Here is a 27,648-nt window from a genome sequence, read left to right on the forward strand (position 1 = left end):
ATGGCGTCTGGTCTGAAAAAAGGCGAGACATCACAGTCTATATGTATTATGTGTGCTGCCAACCCTGACATAACAACATCCTCCCCATACTCTGTATGTTCCCCCAATGACCGACAACTGACTCCTCAAATCTTTTGTACCGTTTATTTTTAAATATTCTCTAATAAAATTTATATCTGACGGACCAGGGGAGGGAGAGAGGGAGGGAGGGAGGGGCGAGTGACGACATGGCGTACAGGTACAGGGAATTAAAATCAAGAAAGGTGGGTTTGCATCAGGGAGAAACACAAACAACTGTCACACAGAATGCCCCCCCCCAAAGATTGAACTCAAAAGCCTGGATTTAGCAGGAGGGAGGGGGGAAGCAAATGAATACAGAATAAATCTATTTTTTACATCTTAAGACGACGGTGCAGCATGACTGATAGCCCTTGGCATTTTCTGGGCGCTTGGCAGTAAGCCTTCAGGTCTACTGCACAATATGATGCCCACTGCAGTATGACAACGACGGATACCAGTCATAATATACTATTTTCTGCCCAAAAGGCAAGGGGTTGCTGCTGTGTAGCAATCTAGCCCCACGTCTGCCAGCCCCATGTCTGCCAGCACCCAGATCGCCATCGGCCTCTTCTGGGTGCTTAGCAGACAATACTGGGCACTTGGCAGAAAATAGCATACTACGACTGATAACTATCATTGTCTGCCCGGGTGCCCATGATCGACAGCCACTGCAGTACGATGACGACGGTTACCAGTCGTAATAAACCATCTTCTACCAAAAGGCAAGGGGCTGGTGCAATGCAGCCCTACGGCTGCCAGCCCCACAGCTGCCAGCACCCAGATCGCCAATGAAGGCTACCAGTCATGCTGCACCGTCTACCGCCAAAAGGCAGTAAGCTGCTGCTGCTGTTTAGCAATGCAGTCCCACGTTTGCCGGCACCCGGAAGAGATATGGTGACGGTGAGCTGAGCTGAGCGGGCTCAATGCTTGGCGTGGTATGTTGTCTGCACAGGTAACCCAGGTAAAAAGGCGCGAATCTATTGTCTGCCGTTGCTGTGACGGCGGGGGAGGGGCCTGACGCAATGTACCCAGAACCCCTCGCGGCACTGCTTTGCATCATCCGGGCATTGCGATCTCAACCCATAATTCCAATGGGCGCCGGAGACTCCGGGAACTGTGGGATAGGTACCATAGTGCAATGCGCCGGAAGTCGACGCTAGCCTCGGTACTGTGGACGCGGTCCGCCGACTTCATGCACTTAGAGCATTTTAGGTGGGGACACACACAATCGGCTGCATACAACCGGTTTCTATAAAACCGGCTTCTATAAATCCGACCTAATTTTGTAGTGTAGACATAGCCCTAGAAACTGTAGTGGGCAGACCTGTATGTTACTCTAAAGATTAATATATACAGTTGAAGTGGGGGGGAGGGTTTCTGGAGTTTCTGCTAACATTGTCAATAAAACATACAGATGACTTTAAGAACTGAATTTAATTCCAAGAGTTTCTTCTAAATAACACACACAAATATTAACTTCTATTATCACGGCCAAAATTGGGAAATGATTCCAGGTAGGGACAAATAAAAAAAGATTGAGAGAGCATTTAGTGCTTGGGAAAGGTCCTGTACTGGCAGTGGAAACTCTTCCACACTGCCTCTGGCCAGCTACTGTGCAAGGTACCCTGACTTGGAGGGATTATGTTACCTTAGTTTGTTCCCAAGTCTATTCAGTCACTGGTCTCTTTGCTGAGAAATGGACAGAGAACACCAGCCAATTTCACATAAGCCGTCAAATAGCTACAAAATGGCAACAACTGTTGATCTAGTAGGATTTGATCCAGCAAAGTAGAAGAGAGGAAAAAGGACCCATCTCCCATTACCAATCCCATAAATCCCACTGGGTTCTCAACCTGTTGAAATATTCTCAATCTAAACTATTTGTCTACATGGCGTGCTAGTCCGCATTGAAGGGGTATACATTTTAATGCGCACTAGAGAGGTGCACTAAAAGTTCCCTAATGTTTGAAAATGGACTACACTAATGTGCACTAGGGAACTGTTAATGCAAGCCAACAGGTCCCCTCAGGCCAGCTGATGCACAACAAGCCAGTGTATACAAGAGTTTACACCCCTCTGGTGTGGACTAATGCACTGTGTAGATAAGCCCCCAAAATAAAAACTCTCTGGTATGAGGACTTCAGGTTAGCAAATAACTTTCTAATTCCATTTTCAGGTGTCTTCTCGGTAAATCTCACAGTTCCCCAGGTGAAGCCACTGACAGGTGTAATATTTGCCTATGCTTTCATTTTAATTTTTCATATGCCGGAAAAAAAAATTTCCATGTGACTCTCTCCCATTCAGACACACTAGAACTGGAGGGAGAGGTCGCCTGGGTGAAATTCAATGTGGACATGAATGGCTATTACACTGTGCACTACGAAGGAAATGGCTGGGACAACATCATTAAACTGTTGGATCAGAACCACACCCTTTTCAGCCACAAGGACCGAGTGAACTTGATCCACAATGCATTTCAACTGGTCAGGTAACAAAGCTTTCCTATTTTAATCTGATGAAAAAAATACCAATTTTTAACAGGGAAGAAGCAAAGATCTGTGTGCCAAAACAAAAGAATGAACTGCACCTGCTACGGTGCATGCATTTACTGCTGTATCATGTGCAAATTGGATGAATGCATATTCAGACATTTACACAGGTGTCTAATTAACAGTTTGCACCACTATGAACATGCCCTTGGCAGTATTTTCAGGCCCAGTCAAAGGGTCACTTTTTTGTTAGCATGAGGGCAACCTCCTGTTGAAAACTGGACCATCAGAGCGAGAGCCAGAGACATTCAAACTTAATTTTTAGTATCACTCTGTGTGATGTGGATCCAGAAGCCAAAGACACAGAACTCATTTCCTGAACATAGCGCTGACTCTCCTACAGGCTGAAAGGAGGATTGCCTTGAGCAGCAAAATATTTAGTTAATAGTGAGAGAGACTGTGCAAGGGCTGAGGAGTAAACATTTCCCAGCTTCCCTAGGTCAAGCATAACCCTGAAGCTGATGCTCCTTGAACAAAACAGATCTCCTCATAGGTTTGTAGAGTCCAGATACAGAGAGGTTGAGGAAAAACTATTTGGCTTTCACTTCATCACCTTTCTCTTAATTTCACTGAAGGCAATTACCAGCATGTGGGGATGGTTTGGGCTCATTGCTCTTTCCCATAAAGACAGGCCACCTCTTTCTTTTTAATTTTCTTAGAAGACTTTGCTCGGGAAAGATCAAATAGTGCATCCCTCCTGGAAACTATATTTTGGACAGCAGGTTTCTGTCTTTGAAAACTAATTTAAGAGAAAGGTTAGCCATCAATTTCATGCACTATTTTAATTGCACATGCTTGCTTGAATCATTTCCAAGGAGGATGGCCAATAAGGAGGTTTGAGAGAGCTCGGTACGGCACCCCTCATTTCCCCAAGTTTGGACACAGCCCACAGAACTCACGGATTGTTGTGGTGTTGAGCCACTGGGGCAGCAGGGCTAGAGTGATGGCTAAATGGTGTGAGTGTCTCCAGTCAGCTTGTGAGGTGGCACTTGTTACATCCACGGAGGAGGGTCACTTCCACTTCAAGTTAGCAGAGACCATGAATCTTTTACTTGTGAGTTGGAATGCTGCCTTGTACAAAGAGACCTACATAATCGAGAAATTCGGATGAGCACATATGCAGAACTCAGATATTTTCTAATTGTTTTCTTATGTGTGTATGTCCCCCCCCCCATCTATCTCGCTGTAGCCACCTGTTGTCTCTTGTCTAATACCAGATTCTAAGCTTTTCTGGGGGCAGGGACCATCTTTTTGTTCTGTGTTTGTGCAGCGCCTAACACAATGGGGTTCTGGTCCATGACTGGGGCTCCTAGTTGCTACAGTGTTACAAATAATAAGTAATAATCCTAGGCAAAGGGAAACTACCAATATCATCTTTATATTATGCTGTTTTGCCCCAATGAGATTTCATCCAGGCCTCCTCTGTCCTTTTTGTACTGAACGAGATGCTAACTCCTACACAAGAGATTCATGTCCCCGGCTTTCTTTTAGTAGTGGCCGCTGTTGTGTCTGCCTCTTCCCCCACAGTGTGTAGGGCAGAGTGGCCACCTTTTCAAAAAATGCATTCTAAGGTCCTGATCCTGTAATGAGAATGGTGCAGGAGCAGGGGTCCACCCCTGCAGAGCTCATTGCAGGATCAGGGCTTAAGTTTGTGCTCTCAAACACCTGTCTTTTAGTGAGCTCCAGTGGGAGTTCCACACAGAAACTGGAGAGTTACCTCTGCAACTGTCTGCTTTGTGTGCCCAACTCTTGGCTTTTGCACCTCAAATAGTGGGTGAAGATGGAGAGGCTCCTTTGGCAAGTCACTCCTACAGTAGCATCTAACTAATGGCACAACAGATGTTGTGATTGGAGGGATGATCTAGTGGATAAGGCTCTGGACAGGGATGTAGGAGAGCCAGGTTCAATTCCTGGCCCTGCCACAGATTTCCTGTGTGCCTTTGGGCAGGTCACTTACTCTACCCTGTTCCTCATCTGCATAATGGGGATTGGCACAGTGTTTTATGAGGATGAAATCTGTTCATGACCAGGAGGTGCTCAGATACTAGGGTGATGAGGCCCATATATGTACCTAGATACAAGATAATGGTCACATGAAATACTGTACATGCTCTTGCTGCTTCTTGCTCCAATAATTTCTTTCAAAAGTGCAGGACTCTATCGCCTTTTAGACAAGAAAAGAAAATATAATTAATAAAACATCTAAAGTAAAGATACTATCTAATATGTGTAGAACTAAGAACACTGTTCTAAAATAAGCATTAATTCTTGAAACACATAGCTAGAGATAGGATATGCATCACCTAAAGTCATAGTAGAGAAGTGATCCTTTTTGTTCTGCCATTTAAATGGGCAAAGCAGAGTTTGCAGAACTTCATGAACATGACATCTTTCCTTGGCAAAGTGCAGGAAGACAGTGCAGAATTATACTTGGAGCAGAGTCACAAGAGCTCACATAATAATCCCTTTGTCAGGCTTAATTATTTGGAAAGTTCTTTCTAAGGCCGTACCAACTAACTCAGTCTGCTTTGGTGCATTGTGGAAGAAAGCCTGACACACTTGGTCACAGAGGTTTTTTAGCCATTAGTTCTGATATTTTGAAGAAGAAGAAGCCATGGACATTAGTGAATCTAACAGTCAGTGAGTACTCCACTCACTACAGCTACAGTCTTCAGAAGTCGTGCTCAAACCCTACTATAGTGTCTACTCCAAAATGCTGCTTTGGCTGAGTTCTTTGTAATTGTTCACTCTCTCTTGTTCTTTGGGCACCTCCTGGCAGGTAGTTTAAAGATGATCAGAGAAGACTGTTCACCCTCTAGAATGCTAGGTAGAGTAATGGGGCCACAGCATGTGAAGAGAGAGTGCAAGGCTTTGACAGGGGAAAGTGGCGACCCATGACGATGGATGGGTTGTTGTTCTTGACTCCATGGAGGATCCCCGGGATAACATTGGTTGTTGTGTGGAGAATTTTAAGGAATTGTGGATAACGTATAAAAGGGTATCTGCTTGACATATGTAGGGCTCACCAATGATCTGACCTCCTGTTGTGGTTTATCTGAACCAAATAACTGAAGATGACATTTCACACTCTCTTTTGAGTAGCCCACATGGATTCTACATCAAAAGACAGGATGTATGGCACAAAGCAAACGACAGAGCACTGAAAACTAGGTCAGGCAGTCGTACCTGCTATCCATGAGACCAGTTAATAAAAATGGCTATTTCTGTATTATCTTTTACTCAAAGCACTTCAATCAGTCATCCATTAATCCTCAGAACACCCTGTGAGACAGGCAAATTTTATTGTTATGTTTGTAGAGCTCCAAAAATAAGAGAAAAATGACTCTGGTCCCAAAAGTCTTACAGTAATTATCCTCATGATGAACATACAAAACTCACGCACAAACTTGGATTAAGTGATTTGCCTAAGATAACATAGTTAGTGCTTCATCCAATGTCCATTGAAGTCAAAGACTTCCATTGACTTAAGTGGGCAGTGGATCGGGTCCTTAGTCAGCAGCAGGACTGGGAATATGGCCCAGCACACCTGGTTTACAATCCTTAGTTCTTTTGACAGGGCAAAGTGAGACAGAGACAAAGTGCTGAGAAGTACAAAACTATAAAACGTGCACATTTTGAGCTTGCGTATATTTTTTTTCTTCAGTGCAGGAAGGTTATCGCTGGACACAGCCCTTGATCTGACACGATATCTCCGACATGAATCCAGTAACGTAGTACTTCTGCAAGGCTTGGGCTACCTGGAAATGTTCTACCACATGATGGAGAGAAGAAATATTTCTGATGTCACAGAAAACCTTAAGGTCCATTTTTAATTTAAAAAAAAAATTGTAATTAAATTTTATTTGTAAGGAATTGGGACACATGGAACGAATGCTCAGTTAGTATTCAGAAAGTGTCCTCCTTCTCCTCTTGAAAGAAAAAGAGAAGGAAAAAATCCTCAAATTCCTGAAGGATTCTATTTATAAACTAGCCAAGCTCTAAAACACCACATTCCACTCTCTTGTCGTTCTGCACATTATCAACTCATGCACTAATGGCCCATGGCTGTGGTTTCTGCTGCTCCATTGCGAGCTGGCCTTACTCATGTTGTTGGAGTTACCCCAGGAGTCTGCTGCTGCAGAGTGAGTAGTGTGGCGTCAGGGGTTGCATTCCAGTGGGACTGGGGCCGCCTGGCTAATAAGCACAGGAAAGCTCTCCTTGCTTTTCTCTCCCTTCCTTAGCCCCCGCCAATGTTAAGTCAATATAGACTGTAAGATCCTTGGGGCCAATACATAAATAATCTCTGACCTTTGTGTGGGAGGGAGACACAGTGTTCCTGTTCACTCTGCATAAAGGCCCATTTAAAAACCAGATCGTTGCCACCTATGTTGTGTTAAGCAGAACGGCACTTATCAGATGTTTTTGAATGTGATCACGGCTAGCTTAGCTGCGGATGCCCTGTGGACATGCTTTGTTACAAAACAGTGTTTTGGAGTAGATACCATAGCAGATTTGAGTTTGACTTCTGAATACTGGAGCTGTAATGAATGGAGTACAGCTGGGTAACTGTTGAAAAGCAGATTTATATACATTTACACAGCACTACATAGATTGTGGCACTAGGGCCTAACTGTGATCTGTTCTCTCTGCAGAGGTACATCCTGCAGCATTTTAAGCTGGTGATTGACAGGCAAATGTGGAGCGATGAGGGCTCAGTCTCTGACAGAATGCTTCGTTCTGATCTCCTCGGGCTTGCCTGTGACCTACAATATCCTCCCTGTATCCAGAAGGCAGACAAGCTTTTCAGCAAGTGGATGGGATCTGGTGGGACGTTAAAGTAAATGGCTTACCTGCTTTCTAACATTCCTTTTCATTTAGGCATCCTGTACTGGGGTTTAGTTTGCTTGTCTAGCAAAGGTTTTACAGGAAAGTTGGAATAGGAAACTTTTTGTAATCTAGAATGGGAAAAAACATACTGAATAATCTTTTCCTCTAGTACAGGGGTCTGAAACACGCGGCACACGGGCTGCATGCGGCCCGCAGAGTTATTTCCTGCAGCCCGCCATAGGCGCCGACTCCACCAGCAGCCAAGCTCACCTCAACCCGGAGCGCGCCGTGTCCCCGCTCCTCTGCCTACCTCCCAGCGCTTCCCGCCACCAAATAGCTGTTTGGCAGTGCTTAGGACTTTCCAGGAGGGAGGGGGAGGAGTGGGGACGCGGCGCGCTTAGGGGAGGAGGCGGAGAAGAGATGGGGCTGAGGCGGGGATTTGGGGAAGGGGTTGGAATGGGGGCGGGGAAGGGGCGGAAGAGGCGGGCCTCATGGAAGGGATGGAGTGGGAGCGGGAGCAGGGCGGGGGCTTTTCTATAAAAAGGTTTCAGTGATGTGGCCCTCGGGCCAATGTACTAGTCCTCATGTGGCCCTCATGGTGATTTGAATTTGAGATCCCTGCTCTAGTATGTGTGTGTGAGACTTACAATATAGTATCAACAAATAAGTTAGTTAATATTAATTACTTTTCAGCTGCTTGCTCCTTTCTACTGACTTAGCTCACTGTGCTTTCTCTCCTGCTTTTTCAGTGCAGTCTGGGCCTCTGGATTATTTGTTTGTCCTGACTTGAAAGAGCCATATATCCATATAGCTAAAAGAAAATCAAAGTTTAGGGCTCGGCTGTGACTCTTCTGGTCAGTCCTGCACTGGTGGAAGGGCAGAGGTGCACCACATTAGTAACTCTAGGAGGCACTGTGTCTGAGGCACAGTGCTGCTGGAGCTCCAGGGAAGGGGTCCACTGCAGCACCCTTTATGAGAGTGCACTGTACAAAGTTTAGCCCTCCTAGTTCCTTTGGACACAGCAGAGGGTGTGTTGGGCCATGACCCCAACCCCTTCTTACCCACTTTGGTTCTGGCAGTGGCACTAGTCTCATGCATTCAGAAGTTTGAATGAGTGCAAGGTCTACCATTGTTCCCAACTCCTGCATGGATGTGCAAGTGAGAGGCTCATCATGCATTCTTCCTATCCCCTCTTGCACCTGGGGCTGAATACAATCTTTTTCTTACCATGCTTGACTTTACTGCACTAGGTGGGACAAAAAAATTCCACAGGCATGGTACCATGGTAAATATAACTACTAAATCTAACTAGCCAGGTACTGTACAGCCCCCAACACCACCGTAGGTGAGCACCATACACTATAAGAAGTTGTAAATGTGGATTTTTTGATTCATAAGGATATCCACTGTCACTTGCTTCATTGCTGGATATTAAAAATGGATAAGCCATAGGGGACATATTTGACTGGAGTAACCTAAAGAGGTGATACAAAATATACACATCTACCACCAATAGTTTTGTGTTCCTATCTTAATCCAGTTAAAGGTATCATTTAGTGCTTGTCTTTCTTTCCTTTCCTACTCAGCTAAACACAGAAATAACACACTTTTAACAGTTGTGGTTTATTCTGCTGATGGATATGCTAAAAATACCATAAATACATGCCTTACAAAATTGTCATGAAATTTACCAGCCCAGGCAGAAAATTACTTCCACACCCCTGGTCTGCACAACAATGACTGGTGATCATGAAAACACTATTAATATTTTATTTGCCCATCCAAAGAAGTAACTTTCCTTGGGTTGGTTGGCAAATAGATTTTTGCAAGATTATTGGGAGGGTGGGTGGATAAATCGATAGCTTGTTTAACATTTAATTACATTATGTGCTTTGGAATAGTCTGTTTTGCCCCAGCTGCCCCATGTGTACTGTAATGATATCTCACAACATCAGAGTTGGGTGAACAAGCAGTAATGGGATTTATTTTCTCCTTGGTCTCCTGTACCTCAATTAGTTCTCAGACTGGTTCACTTTCCAGTCTCCCCTGTGCCTTATTTTGTAATTATGTGCAAATATTTCCTCTCTTTACTTCTGGTGCTTGTGCAAGATATACAGTACCGGGAAACAAAATGCTTTCATTGACCTTTTCCACACCCTGACTCTACAACTCATTGCCTTTTAATAGTACAAGTGCACTGTAGCATTTCCAGTCCTTGCTGAATGATGCAAGTCTCCTAATCTGTTTATAGGTCAGTTCACTGCTCTGCCATCCATCCAAAGGACTGCAGTACTGTTCTTCCCTAGAGTGTGGTCTAGTGTACTAAGCACAGGCCTGGGAGCCCAAAAGTTCTATCCCATGTACTAATTACAGCCACTCAAAGTCACACCGTCAGTGAATGTCACAGTTGGCTCACCATAATTTTCCCAAGAAGAAGAGACTAGGGACAGGGTAGCTGGTGATATCATCTGTGCTGACCAGTGACTTCTTGAGTATTGAGTAGACTTCCAGACAAGGGGATTTCTTATTCACCAGATCACTTGTCTTATCCTACTTGAACTCATATCAATGTCCAAAATTACTAGAATCCTTCCAGGCTAGCTATTTCCTGGTAATACATAGATTCACAGAAAAGGTGAAAAGTGCATTTCTGCTTTCTGGAGTGTTATTCTAGGTGGAAACAGGTCTTGACTAAAGATGTGTGAAATATTCACAATATAATATAAAATGCTCCAAACTCTAAACATTTCCTAACTTTTTTATAAATTCTAAACTGGCCCGCTTTCGTGAAAAATCTTTTCAATCTTTCAGAAAAAAACTGGCCAAAATTGTTTTAAGATGGTAACATTAACATTTCTGATTTTGCACGTTTTTGCAACCAAATTATTTTCTTGTGAAATTTCAGGGACATGAAAATGGGCAGGAAAAAAATTTGCAGAAAATGCTGCACAGCCCTAAAATTGACCATTACCATGTCCCTCAGTGCAACTTTATGGGAGGGCATTGGGAAAAATAAATTGTAAACAAACTTGGCATATGACTCTTGGAATATTGTACATCTGTGTAGACAGAAAGTAGAAAGAGCTACACAGGGCTAAAAAAGTCATTTGATCCTCCTTCTTTTTCCCTTTCTTTGTTTGATGCCACAGCCTTCCAGCGGATGTTCTGAAGACAGTCTACTCAGTTGGAGCACAGACAATAGCAGGGTGGAATTATCTACTGAAGCAGTATAGTCTCTCGATGTCAGGTGCAGAAAAGAACAAAATCCTCTATGCTTTGACAACCAGCAGGGACAGTGAAAAACTGACAAAGTAAGAATTGTCTTTGCTCAATTATTAAATACAAAACAATACCAAGTTCCTTCGCCAATGCACTATGGAATCGTGAGAATCTCAACAGCAGTGGGAAACACATTGAAAATTTGAAACTGTATTTTTTTTTTATTTACTTCATCACTTTCCTAAATAATTATTGATGAGATGCTACCCTAAGGGATCTTGGCCTGAGGTTGATGATACATGAAAGGCCATTAGAAAGAAGCTCTTGAGATACTATGTATACAGTACATGCAACAAAGAAATTCAAATCCTTTGAAGTGTAGTTCTGTTCTGAAAAGTGACCATGTAAGAATTGTTCTCAGTTAAGAGATGTGTTTCCTGTTTGTATTCAGTCAGGTCTGAGTACATAGTGACTAAAACAAGTGTTTGTTAGCATTCCAGAGCCAATACTGCTCCAGCAGAGTGAGCTGGATTCTATTCTGGCTTGCATATCATCAACAAAATTACAGAATGCAGAATGTTTAGTGTGGATGAATACCCAAAAAGACTCCACCAGGATTTTCAGATACCACTCTGGGTTTGCAGGGTTGGCAATTCAAATAAATCATTTTACTTTGTTAATTGAGAAGATTTGAGCTGGAAGTTACTGAGCAACCAACTGTCCTCTTACAAAATAGAAGAACCTCATTTTATGAGATGATTATGGGCCCTACCATGTTAGGTTTTATGCAGAAGCCCCTATTGAAATCAATTACCTACAAGTCAGTGATACAGTTATTCCTATAATGTGAAAAAGTTGTAGTAGCACCACTTAGTTAACTTGAAAATTGATATTTAAAGCAGTGAACTGTCATCCTGCACATTATTTTCCATACTCCTATTTTATATTTAGTCCCCATGTTTGAAATATCAAAAGGAGATGTGCATTAAGTAATGGTCTAGCAGTACCTCCTAGAAGCTGAGTAGAAACAAGCTGAAGCTACTGATCTGTTTTAATTTTTACAGGTTAATTGAGCTGGGCATGGAAGGTGAGGTTATCAAGACTCAGGATCTAGCAGCTCTTCTTCATGCTATTGCCAGAAATCCAGAGGGACAGGGGCTTGCTTGGAATTTTGTCAGAAAAAACTGGAACAAACTTCTTAAAAAGTTGGTATTTGCTTATCTACTTTAGCCACCATTGGTGGCAAATCCTGACAAGTAAGAGTGTAAAGAGGGATAAATTATTCCACTAGAGAAGACACTTATCTTATTTTTTATATATGATACATTTATGGAAGTGGGCCCCAAAAACACTAGCTCCTACCACTTGATCTAAAGAAGTAACCCTGAAGGTCCCGGGGACAATTTAATGAGCACAGGAGTGGTTGTCTTTCTTCATTAGAGAGGAAGCACGTGCCCTGCGCTTCAAGATGGGGTACAGGATCCATGCTTGCACAGTGCTGCTAGAACTAGTCTATTTTTATTGTCCCTCTTGGAGAAATGGAGAGAAGTTCAAACAACATAAATACTGAAAAGCAAATTAGACAATAGAAAATGCTTTCAGTTTGATAGTCTACAGTGGCTATAAATCCATATGACTAAGGATATATGTTTATAAAATATTTTTTAATTTGATAGTGTAACTTCATAAGAACAAAGATGCTAGCATACTGGGTCAGATCAGGTCCATCTTGCCTAGTGTCCTGTGTCTGACAGTGGTCCGTACCAGAGCTTCATTAAGAACATACAGAACAGGGCAGTTATGGAGTCACCCACCCCTGTCTTCCACTCCTGACTTCTGTTAGTCAGAGGTTTAAGGTTGGCCTGAGCATGGGGTTACGTCCCTGATAATTTTGGCTAATAGCCATCGATGGGGACCTATCGTCCATGAACATATCCGGTTCTTTAACTAAAAAATATTCACATACTAGAAAGAGACTAGTAAAGAAATTCTGTACTGATACAAGGTGCAGTTCAGATATTGGTATATTGTTTATATTACTGTATAGTTTTTCTTTCTTGTTTACAGGTTTGAATTAGCCTCTTTTTCTATAAGAACTATTATTGTTGGCACTACATCTCGCTTTTCCTCCAAAGACAAGCTAGAAGAGGTTTGTGACTTTCTATTAATACTTATTGGTAATTTATAGTCTCATATTTCTTAAGCTAACAAATAAAAATGCTTAACTGCCCAGAACAGCCCTCATGAGAAAGTGCTCTTTCAGTGTTACAATGATGAAAAGGAAAGTTACGTTAAAGTTGAAAATCCATTTAATAGCTTGACAAAAATGCTAGCAGTCATTCCAAAGTAACTTATTGATGAGACTTGCTTATATTATGTGTGTTACATTTTAGTGTCCAGAAAAAGTGTTCGATCTCTTGTTGTATTATACACATTTCTTTTCTGTGCATACTGGAAGAGATTTATTCTTTGGCTCTTCATGTAATTGCCAGTACTGTAGTCTATATATTTTAGTTTCATGTGGGGAAAATGTTCAGTTCATTGCATAACCACATATATGATTAAGGAGCCAACGCTTGAGTTGCTGCACAGGCATGTGGGAGGACATTGTATACTCCTTGCTACAAAGACTATCTTAAAAAACAGCAGCAATAAATGGATGAAGGGTAGGTGTGGAGAGAGGAGGGGGAGGAAGGATATAACATCCAATCCATGGCCTCAATTCTACAGGAAGGACCATCTGAGTTCCTGTGCCCAAGCAAAGCCCTGCCAAAGTCAGTGGGGCTCTGTGTGGTTGAAGGAAGGGTATCAAGTGGTCAGGGTGGTGAATGGTCAACATATTTCAGTTCATTTTTAATAGACATATATCTGTTTTATTTTTAGTATTAACAATTTTTATTCTTTGGAGGGTACTTGGCTGAAGGTGGGAGAGGATTTGTGGCAAAGCATAGTGCATGTCACCTGAGTTTTGAGGGAACCACCATCAGGATGATTAATTCCAGCAGGTGTTTAAATGCAGACAAAAATTAACCCGACATTTCTCCAAAAAAAATAACCCCCAAGGCATTAATGATTATCCTGTTTTCCAGGTGAAACACTTCTTTAGGTCTCTGAAGGACCAAGGATCACAGCTAAAAATCACTGAAGTTGTGCTGGAAACTATAACAAAAAATATTAGATGGCTGAAAAGGAATCTCAACAGTCTAAGGAACTGGCTGCTAAATAATCTTTAAACCACACTGCAAAGCAGAGAGGATTTCAGTTTGATTAACTGTTCCCTTTCACTCCCCACTGTGGTGATGCATATTTGGGGAGTTTGCCATCCATCGCACAATATAGATATGTTAACAACCTCAAATATGTACAAAAAGTTTTTTTACTGATCCAGAACTGGCTAAGGAAAAAGGATCTATTGTGAAGTCTGTGAACTGTTTCAATAATTTGTCACAATGTAATGCTGTAAATACCCCTCTGATAGGTACATGGGCACAAAGGTAAAGTACATAATTTTTCCATGCCTTTTTGTCTTACTGTTTGCTGGAATTATTATTTTGGTTTTTTATGGTTTCTGGCCACAAGAGACATGAATAACCCACTTACTAATAGTTTCTCTCTTGTTAGGTTTAGGTTGAATTATCTAATCAGAAAGGGTGAGGAATTTAGAACAAACAAGACACTTTCTCCAGACAGAGAGGCAGCATAGTCTAGTGGCTAATATGCTTGACCAGGAATTCAGAGACTGGAGTTCTGTTTGTGAGTCTACTAATGACCTGCTGCAAGACTTTGGACTAGTTGCATCATGTGTGTGCCCTCACCCTGCCCCAATCTCATGTCTCTCTTGTCTATTTAGATTGTAAACTCTTCCAGCCAGGACTGTCTTCCCTATATGTCTGTGCAGGGCCTAGCACAATGGGGCCCTCATCTCAGTTGGAGCCTGTAGGTGCTACTGCTATAATTAATATTAATAGAGTATTTCTGGGGAAAACAGTGTAGTTCTTCTTCTACACGTGCTATCAATTCAGCTCATCCCTAAGATGAGAGGGCAATTTTCTCCCTAGCTTCTTTGCTTGAATTCTCTTTTTCTGCACTGCCTGAATAGCTGAGATGAACTGTGCTAAAGGTGTGTTTTTTTTCTCCTTCCATTTTTTTTATAGCCTGTCAGCAAACAATATAAAAACACCAAAAGCAAACCTTGGAGTTCAAGAATAAGTAGTGTGGTACTTCAGACAAGTAGTGTAGTCCTTTGGAGAGCTTCTGACTAATACATTGCTTTAAAAGTATTTTACTAACAAAGGGTCCTTTTCCTAAGAGGCTGGGGTTTATGGTGAAGTGTACTTGTGGCAATTTATTTATAAAATTGCAACAAATGAATGCATTGTTTAAAAGATTTTAATTGTGAATGAACTCAGTTTTACTGTTGTAAAAGCATAATCTGTTGCCTCTGTTGTTAGATACCTTTCTGTCATACACACAGGGCCGGCTCTAGCTTTTTTGCTGCCCCAAGCAGCAAAAAAAAGCGCCACCCCCAAACCCCCCCCCCGAGCGCCGCCGGAACCCCCCCCCCAGAGCCCCCCCCCCCCACCGAGCGCCGGAGCCCGCCAAAGCCCGCCCCCCGCCGAGCGCCGCCGGAACTCCCCCCAGAGTGCCGCCCGCCCGCCGAGCGCCGCGCCGCCGGAGCCCCCCCGCCGAGCGCCGCGCCACCGGAGCGCCCCCCTCCCCACGGAATGCCACGCTGCGCTCCCCCCGCCGCCCCTTACCAGGTGCCTCCCCAAGCATGTGCTTGGGTGCCTGGTGCCTGGAGCCGGCCCTGCATACACAAAGAAATACCAGATTTCTTTACACATGCAGCCAGATTTTCAGAAGTGGCCACTGATATTATGTACCTCAATTTGTGTGCCCAACTTGAGACATTATGTACCTAGTTTTCACAAGGTGCCTCAGGCTCCAGAGCGCACAATAAAGTCAGCTTTGGGGGCAGGGAATGCCTGTATGTATAAATAATACCCAGCATAATGGGGCCCTGATCCTGATTGGGGTCTCTGGGCTGTTTTACAGTTAATAAGTATTGTTAATCTGTCACAGCAGCATTTGAGCATTGGGCTGTTACAAGCTGTTTTAGGAAAAGAAGTGTTTGCCACATTCTATATTCACTAATGGTAATATTTGTTCTTCCATTTGGGAATCTGAAAGAGTTACAAATTCTATTGAATTAAACTTCACAACACCCCTGGGATGTGGGGCAGGGAAGCATGGAATATCATCAACTAGCTTCTCCCACCCAGTGAAATGCACTCTTTGCTTGTGAGAAGCTGTCCCCAGTCAGTCTCATTTTGGTCATTGTCAGTTTGTCTAGTGAAATAGTATATTATAGTAATAGTTACTGACAGTGGCCCAAACTGAATTAATGTTTGTCCATTGCTTTATTCATTTCACACCGCATACCCTTTCTGTGTTATATCATCCTACAGGTCCAATTTGTAGAATAACGTAAGTTGGAGAAGATATGAGGATCTCCGGTTCAAAACAAGACGGAGTTCACTGACAGCATTACATTTGCCTACACTTAGTCTTGTTGCATCATCGCCTTTGTGTCTGAGACTAGGCAGGATATTTAGGCTTGATGTGGGAATGACATACGTTTTATGTCATGTTTCATCAGTCGTCTAATTTACATCATTACTGCCTTTCTAGACATAGTAAATGGAGCCTACACATATTTTGTAGTTTAAATTTACTATCCTAAATGTGACATCCACAAAAAGATGAATTGGCTCTCAAAAGTTGCTAGGCACATCTTTTACACACAGAATCACCAATCAGCCAATGAGACTTTGTTCTGATGATACTGTATTTCTGCCCTGTGTTTCGCTATTGACTGTTGTCACCCTGTTTCCTGCAAAGGAGAGTGATGAGGGAGGAGACCTGGAATAAAGCCAAATTCCACTGCTTTCAGCTTGCCTGTGGTTTTTCCCTAATTTGCCTTAGACTCTCAAATTCTATTACTCCTGATACACCGTTATTGGCTAACAGAAAAAAAATCTTTCCTCCTGGCATACGTAACAAAATCTGGAAACTGTTGATGCTCATATGTGCAGCAACTGGAAGGAGAGCAGATGAGTAGAGCTGTGTGAAATAATCTCATTGATTCTCAAACCCACTTACACTTAGCCTTGTGTGTAGGTTTTGAGGTGCTTACAAACCTCAGCCTGTGCTCACAAAAGTTCACGAATACGATGTTCAACAGATGGGAAACCTAGCCCATCCCATTCCCTTGAGTGCCCCCTCATCTTTCTCCTAAACTGCTGCTTTTCCGCCTAGGAATCACACAATGGGGTTTATGGAACCTCTTTCCTAGCATGGGGATGCTAAAGATTATGAAGCTTCTCTCAGTAATTTTCAGCAGAACTAGCTGGTGGGAGTGGCTGCTCCTACTCCTGCTGAGTGGGTGGGCTGCTACATACCAATGCCACCCACGATCGTGTGCTATCATTTAGTAGTCATTTGAGTCTATTATTAAATTGTGAGCCTGTTGGAGCATATACTTTGTCTTTGTTTGCCTGTGAAGCATTATCTTCAGCAAGAGCTCGATATAAAATGATGATCAATATCATCATAAATCCATGTTTGCTGATATCAATAAATAGTGAATGTAAAGTAGAGATCCTGTTTATTAACTTTTTATATGAAAGGTTACACACAAACTTTAATATGTTCATCCATTTAGAGATGCACTTTTTTCCAGTGGTAATTACACAGGAAAAGGGTCTGATGAACTAAACAATTCACGCATTGGCCCTTGCTATCATGAACAATAAAGCTGTCAAAGTATTATCAACAAAAAACAATTACCAAAAATAAAATCTCAGTGCTTCCATTTTTAAAAACAAGTTATCAGCCACCATATCACTTGTCTTAATGCTTGTGCTACTGTGTGGAATAAAACAACTTGAGAGAGAGAGAAAGCATCAGCTTTACTTTCCCTAGGTCCTAATGATACTCTGAGTTGCACTATGGTATTTCAACCACTGCATGAGACAACCATCTGATCACTTGCTGGGTAATATGATGAGTGCAAATGGAGAAAGATGGTGGGGTTCCAGGAGGAACCTAATGCGGTGTGTCACCAGGGGGCTCAAGCATGCAAGCAGGGCCAAGCTGCTACCAAACACAGGACTCTCAGCACATAATGCTAGTCTCTATGCATGCTCTGTAAAAGATCTCTTTCCTGCAACTTTGCATATATGCTGCATCACTTCTTACTAATGTCACATGCTGCACTAGTTAAGGCTAAACAATTCCTTTTTGTTCTTTATAGGCACCCAAAGCTATTTATTCTGTTTCGGGTATTTCCGTCCCCCCATTACTGTAGTGTCTGAGCACCTCACAACACCCCTGTGAGGTAAGGAAGTACTATTATTGTCCTGAGACATAAAGTGGCTAAGTGACTTGCCCAAGGTTATGCAGGAAGCCTGTGACAGAGCAGGGACTTGAACCTGAGTCTCCCATGGCCTAAGCTAGTGCAAAACCATTGGCCCATTTTTCCTGGGTAAACCAGCTTCAACAATTTTAAGAACAATTAATAATGTTTCTATGGCATCTCCCAGCCTCCCAAAGTACATCCTAATTAAAATAAATTCAGTATCCAAAGCCACGATAAAATAGCACTCTTCTTAAAGTACATGCACATATTTCATAAAAAATGATAGTACTGGTGAAATACAATGCAGTACCAATATAAAAGAGTGGAGGGGACACTCTGCTTGATTGGTTCGATTAGTTTAAAATTCTTCCTGTTTGTATTTCCCCCATAAACTATAGCTGAGTTAGAACAGCTGGGACATGCTTAAGCTAAGAAGCAATGGCAATGTAAGTCAGGTGATTTCAGCTTCCTTCAAGAAACTGTCCCAAAGATCCTCTGCCTTTGGCTCCTTCCTACAAGATGGTTCTGAGCAGCAAACATTCCTGATGCTCCTGCTGCATCTTAGCACCTCTCACAGTGATAGGTCCTATAAGATTGAGGCACACAGTATAACAAGAACCTTTCATAAATGCTGGGAGTGGTGAAATAGGTCTCAAGCAGACAAAGAGAAGGAAAGAACAGATGTTTGAGAAAACAGAAGTCTAGAATGTCAACACAGAGCATCCAGAGTTGGTCAGTTTTATTAGTCTGTTTTTCTTTTCTTCTCTTATTCAAAGATTACAAAGCCACAAAGGACCACTCTGTTTATCTAGTCCAACCTCCTGCACAGCACAAGCCACAGAACGTCCCCAAAATAATTCCTGGAGCATATTTCTTAGAAAAAATCCAATCTTAATTTAAAAATTGTCAGTGATGGAGAATCCACCATGACCCTTGGTTAATTTTTCCCATGGTTAATTACTCTCATCAAAAATTCACACCTTATTTCCAGGCTGAATTTGTCTAGCTTTAACTTCTAGCCATTGGATCCTGTTATACCTTTCTCTGCTAGTTTGAAGAGCCCATTATTAAATATTTGTTCCCCATGTAGATACCCATAGACCCTTTAACCTTCTCTTTGTTAAACTTTGTTAAGCTATTTGAGTTCATCACTATAAGGAATGTTTTCTAATCCTTTAACAGACGTATAGGAGCATGAGCTTTCATGGGTGAATACCCACTTCTTCGGATGAATACCCACTTCTTCGGATGTATTCACCCACGAAAGCTCATGCTCCTATACGTCTGTTAGTCTATAAGGTGCCACAGGACTCTTTGCTGCTTTTACAGATCCAGACTAACACAGCTACCCCTTTGATACTTTAATCATTCTTGTGGCTCTTCTCTGAACCTTCTCCAATTTATCAACAATACTTCTTGAGCTGTGGGCACCAGAACTGGACACAGTATTCCCACAGTTTGTCGCACCTGTGCCAAATATAGATATAAAATAACCTCTCTTTTCCTACTTGAGATTCCCCTGCTTGTGCCCAGCTTACCAAGCAATTCACATCACTCTGGATCAGGACCTGTTATCTTCATTATTTACTGCTCCTTCAATTTTTGTCATCAGCAAACTATCATTGATTGTTTTATGTTTTCTTCCAGCTCAGTGATAAATAAATGTTAAATAGTATAGAGTCAAGAACTCATCCCTGCGGGACCCTATTGGAAACACACCCACTTGATGACGAGTCCCCGTTTACAATTACATCAGCCTAGTTTTTATTTCCTTATTGTGATACACTTGCCAAAGAAAAAAAAGTGTACAATGCTTTTAAGAATCATTTTAGAATGTTAATCACCAATGTAATAAGCATTGTATTTAAGCCCTTGATTTTACATCACTAGGCCACATCCTCCAAATTGGCATAGCTCTTTTGACTTCAGTGGCACTACAGTTTACATTTGCTGAGGATCTGCCCCCTTACTTGTCATGCTGAGTTTCATTTTCCTTTGGACTGTGTACAAAATGTGGAGAAATCAAAACTTTACTCTCTACCTTGAGATTTAAATCACAGAGAGGGTGCACATGCCAGCACACCTTTGGCATGAATGTCCTCAGCCTCTATGATAGTGATCTCTGCCAGAGAACCAAAGAATGGAAACAACTGTACTGCCAATTATCTGCAAATGTGTGCTATCGTTATTACAACTAAATATGATCCGTTCAGTACAGACAGAGTACTCAGCACTGTGCAAAACCAGTACAGTTACCTTCTGGGTATAAGAAGGGAGAAATAGAGCCCCTCACTTCACAGTGGCTTGATTAGTTACAGTAGTAGTGTGAATGAGGACACATTCACCACAATTAGATTGGCAAAAAACACATTTATACAAGGTTCTTGCTAGCAAAATGATAACACATTGTTCCCCTAATTAACATAGGCACTACGTGATGAACAATTTTGTTCCATTTTTTAAAATCAAAGCCAAGCTCTAATTCTTTATTACAGGGAGCATCCCAAAATCTGCTATTACAGCAAACTCTGTTAGCACCCAAATAGCAAGAACCATGCATATTTGTGGGGTTTGTAAACGTGGTTGTGGAGCTAGTGTACAGAAAGGCATTGTTAGATCCATGACCTAAGCTGTAATGATTCTCTAATACAATTCTATAAATGAGTTGTCCTCTCCACGCTACGGAACAAAAAACTGTGCTAGCACACACCCCGAACTATGCCAGACGACTGTGCACTGGCACAATTAGACTTGCAGTGTAAATGGGCCTTTTGTTGCAGCAGCTGTGTCCAACCTCACTGCTAACAAAGAGCAGTGGCAAAAGGAGCACAAATGCTGAAGTGGTGTTTAAAATAGTGGTGACAGTTAAATGGTAAAACTGTTTTTCACCTTGATGATTTAAAAATCTAGCAGAGTAATTTTACTGTTTAACTAGAGCTAACTGCACTTTTCCTAAATGCCCTGACCTGGACATTGTACAATTCCTTATTTGCTTTTTTATAGGATTAGTTTCTGAAGGAACGCTGCCAACGCATGGCAGATGGATCACTCGGAGAGATTAATAGGAAGCCAGAAAATTCACAGCAGTGAAAAGACAAGACTGTTACTGTTAAATAGCACATCTATACGTAAAATAGGGCTGAAAAAGACTTGAGAGAGACGCTTTAAATTTATGCTTCCAGATGCATTCCAGAAGTAGTGTTTCCATGGGGTCTTTTCTCCTTCTATGGTTCATTTTGGCTTCATTGCTGCTCTGGGATAACACACAGGTCAGTTTAGCACATTTTAATGGACACTGCTATGATGTGTGGATTGGTTGTATCATGATCCCTGTGCTGCTGAATATATGATGTGCCTTGAAACTACATCTTCACAGCAGCAAGAGCACCATAGTCTGCTATACTATTACAAAGAACAGGTGTGGGCATTCCCAAGAGATACTGTAATGTCTCTATTGAAATGTACATAGCACAGTAATACAATACATCTTTCTTTAAAAAATGTACTGTTTTTTAATAATGTATGTACTTGTTCTTTTCTGCTCATCAGTCCAACAACTGCAAAGATTTCTGGCTGAGACTTGTTTCGAAGTCTTATGCAGCTCGAACAAAATTTGAGCTTTCAATACTGAGGATTTCAGAAGCATATAAGTACTATTATCATTGTACTCTATGACAGAAACCCTATACATTTTACTTATGGTATATTAAACATCCAGTCTGTGGTACTGACTAGAGGGCAACCAGGTTGGGGCCCCATTGCGCTAGGTGCTGTACAAACTTGCTCAAGATAAGGCATCTTCTTATCAGGTTTTAGGTATAATGCTAAAATACTTTTTTTATACAAACCTAAATTACTAACATTACTAGATTCTGATATAATAGCACAAACAGGAATACTCAGATGATGGAATGAGTTCTAGTACTAACATGGTCACTGACTCACTGGGAGATGCTGACCAAGTCACCACACCTCTTTTTCTCAGTTTCCCCATTTCTAAAAAGGGGACAATAATACTAATTTTGCCTACCTCACAGGGAACTGTGAAGATCAGTTATTCTCTAAAGAGCTTTAAAAATGAAAATCTCTATGGACATGCTAAGTATTATGATGGCTATCAACCAGGGAAATGCTTGCCTTCTTTAAAAAAATGTGCTCATCCAGCACTATGCTTGGGATTGTCAAAAGTGGACATTGATGCTGCGACTGCTCCTGTTGAAGTCAGTGACGGTTGACATCAGTGGGGGCAGAGTCAGGCCAACATTCAGTGCTTTTGCAAATCCCACTGTAGACTTACTCTTGCTAGAGTTTCCATTTGATAGTAAGAGTTTCCATCTTCAGTAAACCAGTCCTCTGCTTCTAAGTGAGGTGTTTTTTTTAATTCTTTCTGGGTTCGAAAATAATTCCTCTCAAGATTCCCAAGTTTTACTGTGAGGAAAAAAGGAAGAGGAAATCACCTCCAGAAGGCTGAAAATGATTGGGAAAGAAAGGCTAAAAACTCTAAAGCCCCTCTAGAAATCTAAGGAGCAGCCTCATTCAGAATGTTTTCTTACTGCAGTTGTCTGCCCCCTAGAAAGTTGGCAAGTCATTTATGTGTGCACTTAGGCAGATGTTGATAATCTAGGACAAGTCATTGCCAATACACACATTTTATTTCTTGTTGGAACACAAATGAGATGTAAATGACTCTTAATAGTTTAGAGATGAGTTACAAAAATCATGCTGAAAATATCCCAAGAGGGGAGAAAATCTCTGGATTTAATTTCAAGACCTAGAAGCTTTCATTATGGCTTGTTTCTTTTTAGACATCAACAAAAATAGCAAGTAGCAGCATATACTGCCAAGTAGTCAACATTACAATAAAGTGTTTAATGTCCTAATTATGTTGTGACTCATCCTCCTTAAAATACACCACAGCCACTTTCTTGACATATCATAGGTCATAAAAATTGAATGCCAGTTAACCCTTTTTATTTGCTGCCCAATTTTAAATGCCCTTTAAAATCACCAGCAATCTCCCCTTTCCTAAAGATTGTCACAATTTCTACTGTTTTACTTTTCAAACTGCTGTTAGGTCTCACTGTTGAGATCAGGGGTAAATTTTTCAAAAGTGCCTAAATGATCTAGGAACCTGAGTCCTATTTCAAAATGGATTTAGGGTATGTCTACACTGCAATTAAACAGCTGGTCTGAGTCAGCTGACTTGGGCTTGTGGGGCTTAGCTTAAGCTAAAACTGTAAAACTGTGGTGCAGAAATTCGGGCTTGTGCTGGATCCCACGCTTTGGGACCCTCTCCCCATGCAGGGTCCCAACGCTTGGACCCCAGCACAAATAGGTGTTTGATTGCAGTATTCATATATCTTTATACACTAAGTCATAATGACACTTAAGCTTCTAAATTAAGTAAAATACACAGTTATATGATTAATCAAAAAACAAAGGGATGCAGATCCCCAGAAAGGAAAGAACTGAAAGTGGAATAAAAAGAGAAAATAGGAAGTGAAGAAGAGGAAGGGTGATTCTTGGGGTGTTCAGTATGGGAAAGCAGGTTGTAGGGAAGTGTGACATTGGCTTAATTATATAAAGCAGCTGTTACTATTGTGTAAGGATGTGACTGCAGAGGTAAAAAAAGGTCATCCTCCATGCTGGACGATGGGGCTCTGGGATGCAGGGAAGAACAGGCAGCAGCTCTGGTTTCTATGCTGTTAAAGTTATGTAGTATATGAATAAAACAATTTAACTGTTAAATACAAGCTCTCCTTGGGATAATGAAAGAAACATATATCACTGATCATTCATGTCACAGAATAAACAGAACGGCTTGAGTTGTGCCCAGGATCAAGGAGGTGCAGGTGGGTAATGGAATGCTGCTGGAGTTTGTCCAATTTGGCGGCCAACATAGTTTAGAAGAGCCCCAGGTCTGGAGCTGAACTCCCTGGTACACCTTAGGAAGTCTGGTGAAGAAAGTCCCTTCCCTGAAAAACTTTGGAACTCTGAAGGCTGCCAAGCTAAAATGCTCTTAAACTGCATCACAGGGTAGCTTCCTTCAATGTGCTATACAAAGGACCTGATCCAGCTGCAACGGAACTTAGCAGGAATCTTCCCATTGGGCCACTTCACATCTTACAGCACCCTTGCTCCTCTTAAAAAATAAATAAATACATAAAAAATAAAACAAGCTTCTGAGTCATGCTTCCTTGGACATGTTTGAAAACTGGTGTTTGAAGTTGAACCTTCTGAAGCTCTGTCAGAGCGGAGCCCCTGCTACACAACCCCCAGCTCCGTGTGCAGGTGGCGGAGTCCCCCTCAGTGCGCCAAAGGTTGGTCCTGGCAGAAGTCACCAGAGTCGGAGACCTCCTAGGAGAACTATGACCAGGGAGACTGGCTGGATCCCCTGACGCTCACTCAGCGCATGGGGCTCTCCAGGCCTCGTACTCCCCAGCGCATACTTCAGGAGGTGAGGGCTGCTTTGTCGCCCACTGCTTGGGCCTACCTCAACCGGGTCCTGCGAGAGGGCATGCCCCGCCCACCCTTCACCCTACGCCCTCCGGACCTTTTCATTGGGCCCCTGCCCTGTGGACCCAACCGGCCCTCTTTACCGTGAGCTGGCTGCACGACTTGCAGCCAGTTTGTTTCCAGACCATGCCAAGGAAACATCTACACATGCTCGTGCTCCACACCCTTCACTTCCTCACCCTTGCGTCCCGCCACTTTGTGGGACCTCTTGCCACCTTTTGAGGGTGAGGCACCCCGGTGGGCCAGCCTATACTCTACCGTGGTCCCGAGGCCCGCCGGGGATATCAGTTGGTGGCTCCTTCATGGGGTCGTGAGCACAGGTGTGTATTTGGCGGTTTACCCGTCCCGGACACCTGCCCCTTTTGCAGCATGAGGGAGACCCTGGTGCACGTTTACCTGGAGTACACCAGGTTGCAGCCCCTATTCTGGCTCCTCTTCGATATCCTGTTATGTTTTTGGTTGCAGTTTTCCCCTCACCTTCTTATGCACTCCCTATCCATGGCCCCACGAAGTCATGGGACCACCTAGTCAACCTCCTCCTGGCCCTGGCTAAAATGGCCATCTATAAAACTAGGGAGAGGAGGTTGGCCGATGGGGTTTCCTGTGACTGTGGGGCCTATTTCCGATCCTTTGTCCATTCACGCATCCGGGCAGAGTTCCTCTGGGCGGCGTCCACTGGCTCCCTTGATGCCTTCGAGGAGCAGTGGGCGCTGTCCAGGGTTCTCTGCTCGGTGTCCCAGTCAGGTTCCCTTCGTTTGACCCTTTGGCCGCACTCCTGTTCCTGTTATTTCATTAGTTGTCCCGCGGAATCACTTAGCTTCCAGGTCCTGTGGGTCCTCCCCTTAGGCTGGTGGGAGGTCCTTCAGCACTTCCTGGATCCCAATAGGAAGCTCTGTCAGTGGGAGACAGGGCCTCAAGCATTATTAGGCAACAGCGTTCATTTTTTATTTATGCTACTATGAGGAAGTCAGTTAGCTATGAAGTTAGGACAGATCAAAGATTGCCAAATAAAGGTGAACATACCATACCATTTCTCCTTGTCCCATGAAAATCGCTACACTTTGCGTTAAAAATTACTGTTTTTAAAAAGTGGAATATTAAGCTTTATATGCTCTAAAATTTACTAATCATAGCAGAAAATTATGAGCTTGGTGATCTTAAAGGTTAGCATACTTTCAAAAGTGAAATATAACCATTCCTGGCTGCTTTTTAAAAATATATATTTTTAAGACTTTGAGCAGATTCAAGACAAGTTCCTGGTTATGTTTCAAATTATAATACAAAACTATGGCAATTCAAGTAAAGATCTGATATAGGACAGAATTTAACATCCATCAATTTTATTAATCACCTGTATTACTAGAACTAAGTCCAAAGACTATGAATAGTTTACAGTAAAGCAAAATGTCTATTTCTTAGATTCCTATAGGATTTGTCTTTTTAATATTTTAGAAATTGTAGTCTTATGAACAAAAAATTTAAGCACAGTTAATTGATAGCTCTCTTGTCAGCCTTGTCCTAAACAAAACTTATATAGAAAGCATTAAATTAAAAACTCAATCAGCCCAGTTTTGCCCAGCTATAAGTTAGTACCACCTGGAAACAATCACATGTTGAACTTTAAGCACCTGAGCAATCCCACTGATTTCTTGGGAAATTGACTTCAATCAGACAATCCAGGTGCATAAAGTTCAGCATGCCCATAAAGGTGGACTAGATGGGGATTTTAGTTTGGATTTCCACAGGTGTTGTCTCAGAAGGATGTATTATTCTACTATCAGAACATGAACAGGAGAAGGTGTTTCAAGTTTCATTGAGGAAGCTAGGATGGTGGCAGGATTGCTAGAGCAACCAAGACAAAATTATTTGTAGTAAAAGTCTGTGTGTAGTCTCCATCTGATACGGTGTAGCATCCCAACACTGTAGTCTACTGCCCAGGTAATTAATGTTGATTTAGTTTATTTAAATATGGGTCAAGCAGGGTAAGTACTTACACAGGAAACCTCTAGGGAGATTCCAGCTGTTAGAACAAGTGGTGTTGCTGATTCAATAGTCAGCACTTTTTCTTTTAAGTCAGGACAGAAACAGTGCCTGACCCTGGTGTTACAGGGCCCTATGTTGTTAGAGGTATCATCTTTTGCATGGAATGTAACAATATATTGATAGTTTAAATTGCTTTTAGCACTTATTGAACTTTGTGCAAGATTAGGAGTGTTAGTGCTAATGGTAAATTCTAATTTTGGTAACTGAGTCTCCCAAGCAGTTTCATATCCATTTATATAGGATTTCCTTGACTTTCTCACTTTTGCTGACCCAAGCACTTAAAAATCATAAGCTAGAGTTCAGAAATAATAAATTACCTTAAATTTAAAAAAAAGGGGGGCAAAAAAGCCTTTTCTGGTTCATGAATCTGTAGGGTATGATCATGTCATATCTTCGAGCTTTCCCCCCCCCCGCCCATGATGTGAGAATCTTGGCTTTCATCACATGCCTTGTGAGAGAGCTTTAAGAAAAACAAACATAGTGAGACTTGTGATTGAAATTGTGTGACCTGGAGACACTACTTCTGTCCCAAATGTTAAGCAGTCCCCATAGTGGTGTGTTGTTCTCGGAAGCCTGCAAACATTTGTCAATATCTTTGGATAGTCGCCCAGTCCCTTTGAAGCCACTGGGAGTGCTTTTGTGAGTAAAAGCTATGCACATGGTATGTTGAAATCTGCTATTCTCATGAGTATTAAACACTTATTCTCTTAGGTGCTGGAAGTAGGGGTGCTGTTGCACCACCCCCGGTTTAAAGTGGTTTCCATCATATACAGGCTTTACAGCTTGGTTCAATGGCTCTCGCCCCCCATACAAATTGTTCCAGCACCCCTGCTTGCTCTGCTCAAGGAAGAGGTGGTTGGCGCTCTTTCAGTGGCAGGCCATGTGAGCTACGCTTAGAGCGGTGGATCTGTTTCAGTGCCCCTGTAGCCCCTTTAGGGCGAAGCGGGCTCCTGGAGTGCAAACGGGCCGCTCATAGGCTTTATGGTGCCTGCTCCCTGACCATGTTGTACCGAC

General features: G+C 42.3%; 1 protein-coding gene across 1 annotated transcript in view; it reads left to right on the forward strand.

Moving 5' to 3' along the window:
• Positions 1 to 13,888, forward strand: part of LOC112111319 (endoplasmic reticulum aminopeptidase 2) — a 37,191-nt gene extending 23,303 nt beyond the window's left edge. The window contains exons 12-18 of the mRNA XM_024206700.1: positions 2,365 to 2,548; positions 6,274 to 6,430; positions 7,262 to 7,446; positions 10,586 to 10,747; positions 11,720 to 11,860; positions 12,723 to 12,804; positions 13,745 to 13,888. Of these exons, the coding sequence (XP_024062468.1) occupies positions 2,365 to 2,548; positions 6,274 to 6,430; positions 7,262 to 7,446; positions 10,586 to 10,747; positions 11,720 to 11,860; positions 12,723 to 12,804; positions 13,745 to 13,888 (1,055 nt within the window). The remainder of the gene's footprint in view (positions 1 to 2,364; positions 2,549 to 6,273; positions 6,431 to 7,261; positions 7,447 to 10,585; positions 10,748 to 11,719; positions 11,861 to 12,722; positions 12,805 to 13,744) is intronic.
• The last annotated feature ends 13,760 nt before the right edge of the window (positions 13,889 to 27,648 follow it).

Source organism: Terrapene carolina, unplaced genomic scaffold (assembly GCF_002925995.2).
Source record: "Terrapene carolina triunguis isolate 2854851 unplaced genomic scaffold, T_m_triunguis-2.0 Scaffold69, whole genome shotgun sequence".
Lineage (NCBI taxonomy): Eukaryota > Metazoa > Chordata > Testudines > Emydidae > Terrapene > Terrapene triunguis.